Raw genomic sequence first — 17,148 nt, forward strand, 5'->3', positions numbered from 1 at the left:
ACGTCAGCCCCTTCGCCTGGAAGCCCAGCAGGCTCGACGCAGGCTGGGGACAAACATTGACGTCGGGCCCCGGCCCGAGCAGCTGCTCAGCCCGGGCCCAGCACGCAGGACGAGCAGCAGCAGGGACACACGTCCACGGCCGGGGGCCTTCGGGAGGCGCTGGCTGGAACAGCGGACACACGCGCGATAAAACTCGCCCGCAACGGGCAGGAGGAGACACTCGGCCCCGGGACCCCCGACGACAGAGAAGGGCACTTTACGGCCAACATTGCTCCGCGCGCGCGCCAGCCCTCCTTGCCCGCCCTCCAGCCCCCTCTCCGCCGCACACGAGACCCAGAGGACAAAGGCCCAGGGCTGGCGCGGGCTTTGCTAACAGAAATGCAAAGACTTCAGGCCGCGGGACGGCGACACCCCCACAGTACAGGCTGCACCCCGTGAGGTCGCCCCTTGTGGAAACCAGGCACGCGGGCGCCTGCAGGGGGCCTCACCTGTCCTGGCGGTGCTTGGTGGCCAGCGCCCGGTGCAGCTCCTCAATGACGCGGCTGGGCGGCAGCGGCCGGTGGACAGTGGTGAGGTGCGGGGACCCGGTGGGCGTGGAAAGCTGGCCTCGGAGCAGAGGGTCGCTGTTCTTCCCGCCGGAGCCTTGGAAGAGCACAGGCTGGCCTGGGCGTGGGAGGAACCGGGAGCACGTGACGGCAGGCAGGAGCCGGGATGCAGTGGATGCCGGGCCCGTGCTCTGCCCAGGACACTCCCTGAACCCCACCAAAGCTGAGGGGGCACCGCTGTCCTGTCCTCTGTCTGCAGGACGCCCTGTGGGGACTGGGTGCCCCACACTCCAGGGCCAACAGGCCCCTGGAAGTCTCAGGAGAAGCAAACACGCCTTCCTGTTTCTCCAGCGCACGCGTGACTGCCCACAGCTCTCTTCCTTGTGGGGAGCCCGAAAGCTGGGGGTTCTGCAGCAATCACAGGCCGGAAGGCTGCCCAGGAGACCCCCCATCTGCCTCCCTGTATCATCTGCCTCAGCTACTCTCCAGGACCTGACACGCCCAGCCCACGTGACCTGGGCCCCATCACCACGCCCTGGGCCCCGCAGGCCACCCCACTCGGCCTCTGGCCCCATGTCCCCGACCACGCTCCCGTCCTCCCAGCGGGCGAGATCTTTTCCGCCCTTGAAGGCACCGCACTCTTCTCACTCTGAGCCTTTGCACAGGCTGCTCCCTCTCTCTGAAATGCTTGTCCTGTCCTCTGCCCCAGTGTCACCTCCTCAGGGAGACCTTCCTACAAATCCCCACCCTTGTTGGGGGCTTCTGTTGAGCCCCAGGCCGGGCCTGGACACGTGTAATAAACACCAGTTTGCACGTCCACACACCAGAGCAATTGCCCGAACCACTGAGGCAGCGAGGCTGCCCTCCTGCTCCACCACCTCTGTCCATCTGGCTCAAGCCCCGCCCAGAGGCCTGTCCCTGCGGGGACCGGCTCCAGCCCCAGGGTCCCCGCAAGAGCCCAAAGTCCCCGAGGTCTCGGGAGCTCGGTCTTCCGGCCGCTCGGTCCTCAGGCTCTGCTCCCAACATGCAGCGGGAGAGACGGGCCCCGGCCGGCCCCAGGCGATGAGCCAGCGTCCTCCACAGTCCAGGAAAGAGACAGCGCAGCCTCCCCTGCTCCCTAAAGCCCAGGCCAGAGCTTCCAGCAGACAACGCTGGGCTGTGGGCAGCGACAAGAGCCGTTCAAGGGGCGGCTACGCTTCGCCGAGGACGCGCGGCTGGGCTCCCTTCACGCGTGGACCCGCGTGTACTGGACACAGCCGGCGACAGAAAAGGTGACAAAAAGCAAACAAAATGACCCCAGAGGCAGACAGATGTGCAGCAAGCGCGGGGGGCCGGGGGGCAGGGGCCTCTCAGCAGAGGGACATTTAAACCGAGACAGGGACGATGCGGCACCAGGCTTGGTGGGGAGCCCCGAGCGTGGCCCCCAAGATCGTGCTGGCTTCTGTGTCCTCCGCCTGCGCCAGCCCCTGGGCGGCCCCTCGGGGTGGTCGGCTGTCCCTGGGTCCTCGCCCAGCGACGGGCAGGCCTGAGCAGCACTGCTACACAGACGGGACACCGGGGGGCGCCTGCTGCGCTCACGCAGCCCCCCCCCCCCCGGCCCCACAGCCCCCGGGGCCCACACCCCGCCCCCCAGGTCCACAGCACAGGTGCCTGACTTGGCGTCTGCCAGGTGTCTGGCTGGCTTGCCTCGAGGGGGGCTCTCACACCCCCGTTCTCAGAGGAGGGACATTCAGTCCCCAGCCAGCTCGAGGCCCTTCCCCGGGAGGTGGGGGACGGGGCGGGGGCCGGCGAAGCGGCCACGGCAGAGGCCAAGGGAGCGCCACGCGGCGAGCCAGAGAAACCGAGGGGCCGCCCACCGTCGCGCGGAAGGGCAGGCACCACCTCCATGGAGGTACAACCTCCATCCTCCAGCCCCTCGAAGGCGCTGCCAGGTACGAAGTCTTTAAGAAGAGCCAGAAAGGTGGCCTGGAGACAAGCCTCCCCGGGTCTCCCGCGCACTGGCGGTGAACACTTGACCCTTCTCTCAGGCGTGGACACATCACACCGAGGTTCCGGCGGGGCGCAGGCCCGGCCACATTAGTGTGTGGGCGAGATTTGAGTGCAGGTGGCTCTGGCTTCTGCAGGGGCGGGGGGAGGGCCCCCCACCGGGGCCCGTCTCACACAGGAAGCGCCCAGTGGGTCTCGGCGGTGCCCGTGTCCAGGCAGGCGGGTGCCCCCTGCCGCCGCCCGGTGTTCGCAGGAGCACATGTGCCCTCCCCGCCCGCCCGGCGCCGGAAGGGAACCCGGCCCTGCAAGGTCGAAAGTCACAGAAAGCAGCCCAGGACTGGGGGTGCGAGGGCGAAGTGGCGAAGTCTCGGGGAGACCATGTCACGCCCCTGAGGGGGATTTCCCCAGGGCCCTCCGGGCGGGTCCCTGAGCGCCCAGTCTCGGGTCAGCCGGGACGAGCTCGAGGACGGGGCCTGGTCCCGCACTCCCCGATGGCTCTAAATGCCAGTGGCGAGCAAGGGGTTCTCTCGGAGACCCGAACCAGATTCAAAGCACCATGAGTTGCCTCGAAACTTTGCTCTGGTTGGCACGGCCACGGTGCCCCACGGTCGGCTACTTAATCAGAGACGCAGAAAGATGTAGAGAGCAGGCGAGCCTCCTCCCACCACGTCACCCCCCCTCAAAGGGCGCCCGCTGTGCACCAGGCACGAGACTGGGTGTGGCGGGCAGGACCAGCCCCCACGGGGCCGTGTGGGGTGGAGGAAGCACAACCCCTCACACCAGGAGCGCCGGCCCCCGGCCTGAGAGTGACACACATTTCTCCTCTGGTGGTGCCAGAAGCCAACGCAAGGTGCCAGCAGACCCGTCCTCCACGGCTGCCCTCAGCCCTCGCTGTCCTTCCACACCGCCCCACGCCCACAGCGCGGCCGGTGTCCACCGCGCACCTCGCAAGCGGCTCCCCGGGCTGTGGCGCGAGTTCATGGCGAGCCTCCCCCAGGCAGCCCTGCAAGCTCCTTCCTAGCAAGCTCGAGTCTGGCTGTGTGGACTGGGTTTTGAGAGGACGCCATGCGGCGCGCTAGGAAGGCGACGTGACATGGAAATGCCAGAAGGCAAGGCAGAGGCGCGGGAGATGCGGGGGGTGAGGGGAGAGGAGGGAGTGGGGGGCACAGAGAACAAAGGAGACACAGACTCAACGAAGAAAAGAAACCGAGAGACCCCTGGACGGCGCGAGCGCCCTGGAGGCTGGCTGCGGCCCACGCCGGGTCCTGGGGAATCTCTCCCTCCTGCAAACCCAGCGCCCACTTGCCTGAGGGCACCTGAGTGGTCTGCGCCCCAGCCCGAGCTCATCCCTAAGAACCATTCTCCTGCCTCCAGCTCTGCCCCCCAGACCCAGCGCAGACCCCCTCTGCCCAGCGCCCCACCGCAGAAGCCAGAAGCGAGGGCAGAGCCCAGGCCCCGGAGGGAGCCCAGCGTGGCGGGGGAGGGGCGGCGGGACCCACCTGTGACATTTTTCGAGGTCTTGGAGCCTGCCTTGGGCGGCGGGGTGGGCAGCAGCGGGGGGCTGGGCAGCTGGCCCGCAGACCTCTCTGGGACTCTGGGAGGACTGTGCAGGGCGTCGGGCCCAGCCGAGGCTGCAGAGGGCTCGTCCGTGACAGGTGAGGGGCCGCCGGCGTCTGCTGCTTCCCCGCCGGGTGCTGGCGGCATCTTGGCTGGTTTAAAGGCAAAACAGAGTTCACACGCGTGGTTCCTCGGCCTGGGCGTGCATGAGGGAGGGGACGGGCGCTTCACCGGGGTGGGATTGCTGACCCAGAGACACAGGGGTCACCACACAGTCAGCCTTGACTTCCCATGGGAGGGGCCGGAGCTGCAGCCTCACCGGGGGGCGGCACAACCCCGGGGCCTACCCAGCACCTGGCTCACGCCAGCCCCCACACCTGACCTGGGTTAGGTCACTAAACGTCTGTTCCTCCACGCACGACATCGGGCCAGAGCTGAACCTGAACAATGAGAGTTTGGGGCACCACCCCTCCCCGCCCGTGCAGTTGAAAATCTAGGTACAACTCCCCCCAAAAACTGCACCGCTGCCTGCTGCTGACCAGAACTCTGCTGACGGATAAGACAACCCACGTATTGTGTGCTATTCTGTGCTATGCACGCATCGTACACAGTATTTTCATAAAGCAAACTAGAGAAAATGTCAAAATCACAGGAGAATACATTTGGGGGACTGTGCCATGTTTATTGACAGAAGTTCACGCTGTTTGTTTACAAGAAAGGACAAGAAAACCTTATGCGTGGACCCACCCAGCTCAGACCATGGTCGTCAAGTCCTAGCAAGTCCCTCACGCGCTGGTGCCGAGCGCTAAACAAAAAGCGACACTGAAATTGTGGCTGCCACGCTGCAGGCTCTCAGCTTCAGCAGCTATCGGTTCTCTGAGTTCAGTTCTCAGCGACCCCGGCCCCCGAGGCCAGCTGAGGACGGCGGTGGGAGGAGCACGGAGGCTGGCTTTGAGGAAGGGCCGGGCTGCCCAGAGTCCGGTCCCCTCTCCTCCCGCTGCGGCTCAGGTCCCCTTCAGAACTGCCCCTCCTCAGGCCCCTCCGCACTGCCCACCCTCTGCTTCTCCCGAGCCGTCAGCCCTCAGTCCTCGCTCCTCTGAGCAGCTCAAGTCTCACCACCGGCACTGCAAGCGCCATCTCAGCCATGCCCCCGAGTCCTCGCCTCGTTCCCTTCCCATCACAATCCAGGGCAGTCCCGCCCCCAGACGACGGCTCTCTGCTGGCTCCCGGAGCTGCCAAGTGACACAGGACACGCTGGTGGCACAAAGCACCTGTCAGAGCCTTCCCGGCACCGCCACCCTCCCTGGCCTCAGCCCCAACCTCCATCCTGCAGGCGCTTCACGGGCCTCCTGTCTTTCTCCTGCTCCCGGCTTCACGCCCCTCCACCTCTCCTGATTCCTGACTCACACACAGCCCTACAGCCCCACACTCCCTTCCTCTCCTCCCCCGATACAACTAGGGCCGTCTCCTAAACAGTGTCCCACCCCCGTCCCCACCCCGGGGCCCCAGCCCTCCCTGCCTTGTCACAGCAGCGCCCCAGATCACCCCCGGGCACAGCCTTGCTGCAGGTCCTCTGGTTTTGCCCTCACAACCCCCCGAGAAGGACAGGGCGCACACTCCCCGGGGCAGTCCACAGCATGGGCCGGGGCCACTGCCTGGGCGGGATTCGTCCTCCGGAGCAGGTGTCTCCGTGCGCCCCCAGGTGGTGCTGTCTATGCTGCTGGAAACACCACTGTCCTTGGTGCTGAAAACCCCAGGCCACCAAAGTAGGTGGACTTTGTCCTTTGAGAACTTCCGAGCAGCCTTCAGGAGTGGTGCCCGCCGCTGGGCGCTACCACTTCTGTTCTTCTACCGTCCGTATCACTCTGCGGCCTCTCAAGCCAGGCCCTTTGTCCTGAGACGCTCATGGACACGCAGTCTCTGCCTCAGAAGGACGGGCGCCCCGGGCCCCTGAAGAGCAAAGTCTAAGGTATGAACCCCCCCCCCCCACTGCAGAAGGACTCAGCTCTGCATCAGGAATTAGTCTGAGCTGAGCCGACACGCCCGAGCGTCCCTTCCCCGCTGCCCAGCAAGGACACTACAGAACAGCGCCATTTCTGGGCTACAGTTTGTAACACGTCCTCCAGAGTGGCGCTGGTTCATCGTTTTCAGATTCCTAGACTCCAAGACAATTAGGCCCCACGATCTGTAACCTGTAACTTTCCAGAGTAAATCTTCTCATTTTACTTAATGAGATTTGCACTAATAAGAACATTAAATAAACATTTTGTTTTCTAAGTAGAAGTAGTTGTGTGGTTTCCCTGCACGGTCACAGGTGAAAGCAGAAATGTCCTTTTCAGGACATTTGGAAACACTGGACCTGTGACCGCTTGGGGTCAGCAGAGTTGCTGACATCTGCCGGGTAGAAGCCAGGGGTGCTGGGTCATCTCACGTCCGAGGCAGGGGCGGAGAGCCAGGCTGCACCTCTAGAAGTGGGCTGAGCACGACAGGAAGGGGGTGGGGTGCGAGACCAGAGTCCTCGAGGCCAGGTGGCCATTCCCGTGCCAGCTGTCTCTCCCAAAACATCACTTTGGAAACGCGCTGGGTCCCCAGAGGACGGAGCAGAGCCCGCGGGGAGTTCTGCAAGCTCACACCGGCCCCCACCCGGCGCTCCCAGCGTCCAGCTCGGCCTCTGAGGTCCAGGCACCAGGTGGCTCTGGTTCTGCCCTGGCTCCCTCCGGCTGGGCTGACCCGGCTGCTTGGCCTTCACAGCTTCCACCTGGGCAGACCCAGGTCCCGGCCCTCCAGCCGCCTCTCCTTCCCGGGCCTGCTCCTCAGCGGCTATCCCGTCTGCTGACCCTTGACCTACGCTCAGCTCCAGGCGCAGGTGTTATTGGTCACTCTGGCGCCATCTGGAGGCCACACAGGCAAAACAAAACACGCAAACCCATCCCAGGTCTCCTGTGAGACTCCCCTTCTCCCCCACACACCCCAGTGTCCCTGAACAACAAAAGGTCCAGAAGCTCCTAGGAGACGTGGCGTTGCATGATCCCGCCCTCAGCGGCTCGTTCACAGCCGTCAGCCCAAGCTGTCCAGCCGGATGGGTCACAACTGCTACCCCTTCCCGGCCCTCCAGCTGGCACCTCCACCCGGTAGCCAATTCCCGGGCAAGCCCTGAGCACTACGCTTCCAAGACGTGCCTCAGAAGCACCGCTTGTCCCCGACGGTCAGCCGCCAGGCCTCTGCCGCGTCTCAGCCTGGCCTCCTGGAGGCCTCCGAGCCCCTCCCCTGCCTCCCTGCCCCGCAGCCTCTCTGCAGACCAGGGTCAGCAAGTGTTCTCCACCCTGGGCATTGGCTTTGCAGGTCCCAGGATCTCTGTGGGGGCAGGAAATGCGGGGAGGCTGACCTACCCCACAAAGCTCACCTGACTGCCCCAAGAGGACATGCAGGAACCCCTCGCTCTGAGAGGGCCGGACACCTCCTCCGGCTCACCATCACGGCCACTGCTCACCTGTGGCCAGTGGCTGAATCCTGGGGGGCTGAGCCTTAAATCTCAGGTCATTTTGATTTGAATAGCCACATGGGGACAGGACAGCTCGGGGTTCTGGGCAGGGTCGCAGCCCACACCCCCTGCACCTGCGACCGCCAGCTCCTAAGAGCCCCATGGCAGCCCTCTGACCCCACTGGCCCAAGTTAGAATGTGGGAACCCCACCCTGTACTCTCAGGGCCTTCGGACCCAATGTACTGGCTGCTCTCACCCCAAACTGAACCCACAGAGCCCACGCACGCTCAGCAGGGCCACGTCCCTGACCCGCCGGTGGTCCGTCCCCTCGAAGCCCCCCGAGGGGGCAGCTCCCTCCACGTTTCAGAATCTCAGACCTGAGATCCGACCATCCATTAAAACCAAGTGCTGTTCCTTTCGTTTTTTAAAGCGGAGGACAAGGTCGGCTTCGCTGCCCTCCGGCCCTGCCACGGCCTGACCAGCAGAGGTCGCTGCTCCCCAGCCCAATGGGCGCAGCCTCCAGCCTCGGCCAGGGGCGGGGACGTAACAGACTCTGGTACTGGCAGGACGGGTGCTGACACCCCGCCCAGGGCCCTCCCCGCTGTCCCCAGAGAGGCCAGGCACAGCTGACAGAGGGGCAGACGGGAGCTGCAGCTGGGGGAGCTGCCTGCCTGCTCCCCGCTCCCCCGGAGGTGGATGGGCCTTTCCAGCCCTGCCAAGGCTGGCGCTGCCTCTGCTTTTTTTGCTACATTTTGCTTTAAGTAAAATCACTTTTCGTTTCACTCTATTCACTGTCCTGACTGAGGACAGAGAGGACCCCCCAGGTCACCTCGGCCCGGCCCAGGCTCCTGTGCCAGGCGGGGAGGGGCCAGGAGGTGGGCAGGCGGGCAGGCGGGAGGGGGAAGGGGGTGGTTCAGGCCTACCTCCACATCCCTGCCCAGCACCCCCAGGCCTGGCCCACTCTGCACACCTGCTGCTCCCACAGCAAACCTGTGCCTTGTCGGGTGCGGGGACCCAACTGACCACAGGGCTGGCGGGAGGGCCCCCCCTCAGCCCCACGCTCTCTCCGGCCTCCCCAAGTCCTGCCAAAGTCCAAGTCCTTCCCTCCCCAAAACCGACCACAACCAAGCTGAGCCGGCAACGGCACCTTCTGGAAGGCCTGCAGGCACGGCCCGTGTTGGCTTCTGGGCAGGCCATGCGGCAGAGGTGGGCACTGCCCTGAGCACTGACCATGAAGCCCACAGGGCTGACCGCACGGCCCTTTACAGAGTCGTGTGACTGCATATCTGCAGAGCCCGCCCACCCCCACCCCTGCAAGGGCTGTCCACCCCCTCAGCCCTCAGGCCCAGCTCAGCGGGTGCCCCAGCCTCCAGGATGGGGAAGCCCTGCGCAAGCACCTGCTGAGTGGACAAGCCCTCAAGGGCATCACCAGGATGGCCCCACGTCTTCAAACCCCGGACTGCTATGGGGTCCCCAAGCCAGGTGAGTGGAGAGGCGTGGCCCCCCTGGGAGGGCCCCTCCCGGCAGGTGCCAGCTGTCACTGCAGGAAGGCGTGGAGGGTGGCGGCGAAGCGTGCAGGGTCCCCCCGTTAGGCAGCAGCCACCCCAGAGACAGAAGCCACCCAGCTCTGAAGCAGAAGCCACAGACACCCCTGGACCTGTCCACATGGCCCCAAACCCTACTCTCCACAGGTGGGGACACAGGGCGCGTTCCACACGCCCCTGCCCTGCTGCGCCCGGCTATTCACAAGAGAACAGGCTCCGGCTGGACATCTCCAGTGGTTTCTACGGAAAACGCTGCTACGGGCTCAGAGGGCGGCGGGACTTCTCAAAGGGGGTTCAGTTTTTCTTCCTCCCCAGCCTCCCCCCAGCGCCTCCCCAGTCCCCAAGCCTGCCAGCTCTCCTGGCCCCCTCAGTCAGCACAGAACAAGGACCCGACACGGCTGCCACCACGGCCCCCAGCACCACCGTTGGGAACCTCACGACACCCACGCGACGCCCCACGGGGCTGCCACCGTACCCACTTAGCAGCGGGGGACACGCACTGAGAGCCCGGATGGAGACGCAGGAAGAGCCTCGAGGGGTCGGCGAGCACCTGCGCTCCCAGCCCCAGGGAGCCCCGCAGCCCGGTCCCGGAGGCGGCGGCACCTGCGGTGGCTCAGACCCTGCGCTGGCGGTGGGGTCAGCTAAGGCGCCCCCAGCAGGCGCCGGTTCCGCTGGGCTCCCAGTGAACCGCTGGGCTGTCCCAGGAAGGGTGTCTCGGGGGCCCCAGCCAGCTGGGTGAGTTTCCTTCCCCGGCAGCGGCGGGGAACAGCTTCCCAACCTCCGGCCTTGGCCACACGCCGCGTGTGCGGCCAGCCGAGCCTCCGAGGACCGGCCTCTGCCCGCTCGGACCTGCCCCCGGGACCCGGCTTCACCCCAGCTGGTGGCCCGGGCAGCAGCTCGCCCCGCAGGGTCCCCGGTCAATACCTGCATCGTCCGCTTGCGTGTCCGAGGACAGCGGCTTGTCCGGGGGTGCCCGGTCTGTCCCAGGGGCCAAGGGGCTTCCGGGCGGGCCTTCTTCCGACGCCGGCGGCTCCTGCTCACTCCGCGCCGCCCGGGGGCCACCGTCAGGGGTGCCCGCTTTGCTCTCAGCGTCTGCGAGAGAGTCGGCTGTCAGCTGCGCCCCGAGCCCTGCCGCACGCCTCAGAGTCCCGCTCCACGGGCCGCCCCCTAAGGGAGCTCAGAGCAGCCCAGCACCCCACGGCCGCTGGCCTGTGTGCTCTCGCTCCCGCACCCCAGGGGCACAGGCCGGAGACTCCCCGGCATGTGTCTGTGGCCCCCGCCCTGCCCCTGCCCGAGCCTGTCCACAGGTCTGGGGAGCACCAGCTTCAAGCCAGGGCTGGGTGCAGGAGCCCTGCGGCCAGGTCTTCGGCTGACCGACCCTGAGGAGGGACCCCGAGGAGGCTACTCGCCACCCCGGCCACGAGCCACGCAGGCGGGAGGACAGGGCAGGCTGGGAGGCTCAGCCGGCGCGCGGTCATCATCCCGAGACGCGGCCACAGCCGCAGGGAGCGCCGCACGGCCCCTCGCCCTGGGCGGTCACCACCCACACCCGTCCACGCGGCCGGACACAGTCGGGTGGAGGAGAGACTCTTCAGAGTCGGGGACCCCAGGGCCCTGTCGGTCGTGATGCTGACCCGCTACCCTGTGTCCCCCCAGTGTCCTTCCCACCCCAAAGACCCTGGATGGACAGAAGTTCCAGCCGGCCTCCCCGCTCCCCGCCCGCTCCCTGCCCGCCTCTTGGGGCCTCGACCTTCATCTACAACGTGGGGTGGTGGAGCCTGGGTGCTGGCCTTGGGGCACCAGCATGAGAGTTGCGTGAGGAAGTTTCGGGGTGTCCCTGGCAGAGAGGATTCAAGGGCGACCGCCACTATTACTGCTATCGGGACAAGAGTTTCTGACAAGGAGAGCGTGACGGGGCGCTCGCTGGTCTGGCTGCCGGGCCGGCCCCTGTGTCCTGTGGGGACAGCAGCCGCAGGCCAGACGGCCCGAGGGCCCCGCCGGGTGGCGCAGGGCCCCAGGGACTGTGCTGGTGAGCTCGCCCGACACGTTCCTGCCCCTGCGCCGTGTCCTGGGGGCACTCAGACCCCGGGCCTGGCCGAGGGCCCAGCCTGTACCCTGGGGTGGGGGGCGTCCTTCCTGGGCAGAGCAGACGCCGGGGTTGGGCCCTGTGGGGCCTGTGGGCTGTGCTGTGTAGCTGGATTTTTAACTTTTACAAAAACCATTAAGTTCAAAAGCCACTGTTAGCTCGGGAGCCATATCGCCATAGGGCAGGGCTGGGCTGGCGGCCCGGAGCCGGTGAGTGAGCAGGAGCAGGGCAGGCCAGGAGAGCCGGCCGGGGCCACGGCCATGCTGGGCCTCTGGGGCCCGCTCCCCGACAGCCGGCGCCTGACCAGAGCACCCACAGCACCTGCGCCTGGGTGGCCTGAGGTGGGCCCCGCGGCTCACGCCCACAGCCGCCTGCGTGGGGAGGCTGCGCCTGCCAAGGACACAGGTGGGTCCTGCTGGCAGGAGGTTCCTCACCGCGGCCCTCACTGCCTCCAGGGATGATGAACCCCCACACTGTCCCCATCACCCAGGAAGCGTGGGCGCCGGGGCAGGCGTCCAGCCTGGGTGGACTCGGAGGCCCGGGTGCACTTGGTCCTAGCCCTTGGTCCTCACCCCTGCCGTCCTGGGGGTGTGAGGGCTCCTAGCCCCAGGGACAGTTCCCTTCCCAAAACAATGCAACGCTGGGTGGGGTGGGGAGAGCCTCAGGGCTGGTCCCTGACTCTCCGGCACCGCCCCCCAGCGCGGCCCCAGGAGCCAGCCCCTCTGGCCCTAGCGCTGAGCATCCCCCAGCCCTGCAGGGGAGCCGGGGAGAAGCCGCCCGCCCCGCCCGGACCCGCCCTGGGCACGGGCACCGCGCAGGGCTGCCTGTGTCCAGCGATGGCGCTGGAGACCCCCGACTCCCTCAGGAGGGCAGGGAGGGGGGCCGCCTCACCCCGCAGAGGTGCCCGGCAGAGCTGGGGCGTGGCCCGACTTCCAGGAACAGGCGGGAGGAGGCGAAGCGTCTTGGGCGAGGGGAGAGGGGAGCAGGCCCAGGCCCTCGCAGGACACCTCCTCGGCCCCCAGAAGCACAGCCTCGCCCGCCCCCCGCGCCGGCTCCACAGCCCCTCGACGCCCCATGTCCCCAGCACCCCTGCGGGGCAGCTCCAGGCCGCTGGAGAGGAGGCCCAGCGCCCCCGCGCGCTCCCCGCAGGCACCCACCTGCACCGGGGCCCTCGGGGGGCGCCCGCGGGAGATGTGGCCGCACCCGCGGCTCTGCCGGGTCTGCCCCAGGCGGCGGGCCTGGGCGCCTGCGCAGCTGAGGGGGGTCCCCAGTCAGGGCGGGCCCAGCGCTCCCGCCCACTCAGGAAGGCCCCCGGGGCCGGCCCGCCCCGTTTGCGTTCCCGGCCCAGTTCTCGGGCCCAGTTCTCGTTCGGGCCTGAGTGGGCGCACCTGCGACCTGGGCGGCGCCCGCGGGCCCCAGCGCTCTGCGGGGTGCGCTTCGGCTCCCAGGGAAGAGCTGAGCCCTGGCGCCCCTAGTTCCTGGGCCGTGAGCACTTCGCAAGAGGGAGGATGAGGGAGCCGCGACCCCCCCAGACCCCCCCGAGATGCGCTAACACCCTGAAGAGGGTGAAAAGCTCCAAGGAAAAACCACAATGCACAGCAGGTGGAAGTCATGGAGTTCTGATTTCCAGACCCGCAGAGGTGCCGGCGCGGCCCAGCTCCACCCAGCAGAGGGGAGCCGCTTGGTCCCCCAAAACAGGCCACATACACCTGACTCCCTGGAAAAGGCCTGGAAAAGGCCCCTGGCCTGCTCAGGTGTGACCCCATGGCCTCCGCTAGTGTGCCCCAGGGGCTCCTGGACCCTGGTGTGACCCCGGGGCTCCTGGCCCCCACCCCGCGTGACCCCAGGGCTCCTGGCTCCCATTGTGTGACCCTGGGGTGCCTGGCCTCCCTGGCGTGACCCCAAGGCTCCTTCCCCGTCCACCGCGTGACCCCAGGACTCCTGCCCCCTCCACCGCATGACCCCAGAGCTCCTGCCCCCTCCACCGCGTGACCCCGGGGCTCCTGCCCCCCACACGTGACCCCGGGGCAAGCAGGCACCTCTGTCTCGCGCTGGGTCAGCTGAGGCCGTCCCCTTGTTGGCTGCTGAACATTATGCCTGCGCCTCAGCTCTCAGCTCATCCCTCAGGATTGTTTTCCAGCAATTCAGGACCAGGAAAGGCCGGCTGTGCTTCCAGAAGCTTCTCTTTTCTAGTCAACCGCCGCTTTATGTTTGACAGGGACAAGCCCAGGTCTGAGTCCTCAGTCACCAAAGATGATGTCCAAGGCAGGCGGCCTACCTGCGGCTTCCTGCTCCCCGAGACCCAGCGGGTGTGTGGGGCGCTCCCATCGCCGGCCGGCTTGTCTGTGCATCCGTCACCTCCGGGCCCTCCCTTCCTCCCGCACCCTGGGGGTGACCGGAGGTGGCGCCCAAGGACACCGCGGAGGAAGGGCGAGCGGGCACCGCCGGCAGAGAGCAGCTGCCCGCGGCAGGGCCGGGAGGGAACGTCACTCCCGGACCAAGTGCCGCGATGCGCGAGCAGCCCGGACGCCTCTCGCGGGAAGCAGCGGGGGTTGCCCAGCCCGGGGCTCCTCCCCCAGGTGCGCCCTCCAGGGCTCCTGGGTGCAGCGAGCACACCTGGACGGGGGCCCCTCCGATCTCTGGGCTCAAGCGCGATGCCCACGCCGCCCCCCGGGCCGGCGGCACTTACCCTGCTCCATCATCTCCAGCAGCCCCTTCTTGATGAGCTCCTCTCGGCCTTGCCTGCCCGCCATCTTCTTCTCCAAGGCTGCAGGACACAACGTCTGGTCAGTGCCGGGTTTGGCCCACCCGCCCCGCCGCGGCGAGAGCCGGCCCCGCTGCCAGAGGAGGCAGCGGGCAGCGGGGGCTGTGGGTGGGGGCCCGGCCGCGGCAGGTCAGGCTTTGTTCAGGAACACCCCGTTTTCTCGCCAGGCGGTCGGCTGCGCCCCTACACCAAGCAGGACCCGAGGGAGGCGCGTGGAGCTCTACGCGTGACTCGTCGGACGGCGACCCCCTCTAGAGCCATGCTGCCCGTCCCCCCCGGTGCTCCTCAACCCTCTGGCCAAGGAACCAGTCTCCTCTGCCCTGCGCGGGGGACACTGCTGCCCCAGCAGCCTCTCCAGGGCCAGCCTGATGCCCCCACCTGTTGAGGAGCCGCTGTGCACCCGTCCCTGACGGGCCTCCAACAAGCCCAGGCCAGCGCTTCTGAAGCCCCCCGATGAACCGGCAGGGAGCCCCAAAGGGCCAACCTGGCCTCCTGGTCACTGGCTTCCTGGTCACCCGGCCCGTCGCACCAAGCTGCCGGGGGCTCGTGGGGCATGTTCTGGCTCAGGCTGCCCCTTGTCCTGCTCCCCTGTTTCTTAGGCTGGAGGGAGCCTCTGTACCACGCACCCCGCCCCCCGCCGCCCCGCGGGGTTCCAGTCTAGTCTCATCCAGCTCTGGTGTCGAGGGTGACTGCCGGGCTCTCCAGGACGAAGCCCCGTCCCCTGGCCCGAGAACCTTCTCCCTGCACGCTTGGTTTCCTCTTCCCCCGCCGCTCTGGGATGTCCCCCACGCCCTCGGGCTCCGGCTCGCTCCAGAACAAGCCTGTCACCCCTGTTCATCTTGTCCTCCCTGGGGCTGGGGGCGCCGTCCATCCCAATCACGCAGGCAGCTCCGGGCCGGCACACAGTAGGTGCTCGGCAGTTTCACAGCTCTGAGCAGCTGGATCCCCCGTCACGTCAGCCCCCGTCCCCTCCCAGGCGGCTCCCGGGGCTGGCTCGGCGCTGGGCACACAGCGGGTGCTCGGTGGCCATCCTGAAACGAATTAAACACTCGCACGGCCGCTGCCTGCCGGTTTGCCGCTAGGCTGACATGACGTTCCCACTGCAGCCCCGGCCGGAGGGCTCGAGGACGGGCCCCTGGGCCCACGCGGCTGGCCGCGTGCCACAGCTGTGTCTGGAAGCCCGTCCTGCTGCGGGCAGATCGTGTGTGGACAGTGGGCGCAGGAGAGTGCCCAGCAGGCGAGCCCCCGCCCGGGGATGGGAGGAGAGGCACAGGCAGGGCTGTGTTTATCGCTGCATCCTAGAAAACCTGCACTGTGGCCTGTCCTGCCCCTACAATTGGCGTAAGTCGGCAAGATGATCCATGCAGACGGGTGTGGAGCCCTCCGAAGACCTGGAGGGACTGGTGGACAAGGTCCGGGAGCTACGGGATAAGAGCACGCCTGGAGGAGGAGACGCCCGAGAGGACCAGCCAACGACACCCGAAAGGACGAGCCAACGACCCCTGAGGCAGCAGAATCGCCGGCGAAGAGAGGACCACGGTTCGGAGCTCGCCGGTGCTGATGCAGGGAGGGGCCAACGGACTTGGCCGAATGGACTTGGACTGATGGACTCGGACTGATGAACTTGGACTGACAATCCCAGAAGGCGGAGGACCTTGGCAGGTTATGTTTTTTTGGGAATCTGGGGGTGGCCAGTGGGCCTTGGCGGCCAAAAGCAGCCTGTGCGTGCCCAGCAGCCAGGTGGAGGAGAAAAGCCAACTGAGAAGGCAAAAGCTGGTGCTGATGCTAAGTTGGGAAGCCCTGAGCGGCTGTGAAGCAGCCTGGGTATGCTGAAGAACTGTGAGTCTCGTAAAATCACCTGCGGGGGACGCCCTGCTCGTTGCTGGGTGAGGGTGAGGAGCTGAGGAACCCGTCCTTGGGGGACGGGTGGGGAACGTGGCTTGGGGTGGAGCCCAAGCTGAATGTAGAGTTTGGATCCCGACCCATGTGCTTGTGCAGTGGGCTGGCCTGAGTGCAGGGGTCTGCGAGTCGCATGGGTGGCTGTGAAGGCCGAGTGTTGGAGCGACGCAGACAGAAACCCTGAGGGTTGGCGATGACCCCCAACAGAATAGAATCGCCAGTCCCAGAGCGAGTGCATCCTGGGGGTGGATGCGGTGTGTGGCTTGTGGCCGAGACGACAGCCGGAGAAGGCCGGGAAGCCCGACGGCTCCTGGCGTGTCACAGTAGATGCCGTGAGTGGTTCCCCTCCCTCGTGTGAGCAGTGCCTTCGGCAGCAGATGTGGTGGCTCATCTGCTGGTGCCAGTGGTTGTCTTTTGCACTAGGTTGGGGCCCTGCCTGGACTTATTTGTGTTCTGTTGTATTCTGTTGTTATATTGTGATGTATTTGCTTTCGTGGGCCATGGCTGCAGTGTTTATGTGTGTTAAGAAAATTGTATATATGAAGACTATACGGCAGAAAACCCTGAGGGGGTGGACTGTAGGGTAAAGAAAATGTCAGGCTTTTCTGCCCTCCCACCATGAGGACAGATGACGGATCCCTGCCGTCCTGAGTGCATGCCTGATGGCGGCACCTGGAGTGGGGTGTGGGCACAGGTAGACGGGATTCACCTGGGCTGAGACTGGGCTTATAAGGGCGGCGTCACGGGGACGCCAGGAGAAGCCGAGAACGAACAGAAGCTGAGAGAGAAGCAGAGAAGGCCGGAGAGCCCAGAGAGAGTGAAGACCTGCTGGGGGCTGGGAGGCCTGCCAGTCTCCCGGCCCCCCAGCACTCCTGCCTGCCGTGTGCCTGGGAATCCCAGTAAAAGGCCTGCAAAAAACCACTGAGGACTCTGACTCCTCCTTGACCTGGTCTGCTGGATCCTAGAAAACCTGCTCAGTGTCATTCCTGCCTTACAGTGGGGAACCATCTGGATCCTCTGGCGGGGCACAGGCCGGGTCTCCTAGCAAGGAGGCCTCGGGTGCAAGGGCCAAGCTGGGGGACTGGAGCCTCCACAGCACCCGGGGGCTCCCGGGGACGGCCCCCAGACCCCCACCCAGGCTGCCTAGTTCCAGATTTCTGGAAGGGTCCAGACCCTGGGTGGTCAAGGTGAGGTTGCAGGTGCTGGAGCGGGGTTGGCCTGATCCGTGATGAGCCGGGACCTCCACCTGGCAGACGCAGCCTGTATCCTAACAAGGCCGCGGCCG

At 66.6% G+C, this 17,148-nt stretch overlaps 1 protein-coding gene across 1 annotated transcript in view; it reads right to left on the reverse strand.

Moving 5' to 3' along the window:
• The window catches only part of PHACTR3 (phosphatase and actin regulator 3), a gene marked incomplete at both ends in the record, with an annotated part of 82,770 nt that overhangs the window by 17,680 nt on the left and 47,942 nt on the right, over window positions 1-17,148 (reverse strand). The window contains 4 exons of the mRNA XM_084246599.1: window positions 489-663; window positions 4,031-4,240; window positions 10,039-10,206; window positions 13,890-13,967. Coding sequence (XP_084102725.1) covers window positions 489-663; window positions 4,031-4,240; window positions 10,039-10,206; window positions 13,890-13,967 — 631 coding nt within the window. The remainder of the gene's footprint in view (window positions 1-488; window positions 664-4,030; window positions 4,241-10,038; window positions 10,207-13,889; window positions 13,968-17,148) is intronic.

This window comes from Talpa europaea, assembly GCF_964194135.1.
Source record: "Talpa europaea genome assembly, chromosome: 11".
In the NCBI taxonomy this organism is placed as follows: domain Eukaryota; kingdom Metazoa; phylum Chordata; class Mammalia; order Eulipotyphla; family Talpidae; genus Talpa; species Talpa europaea.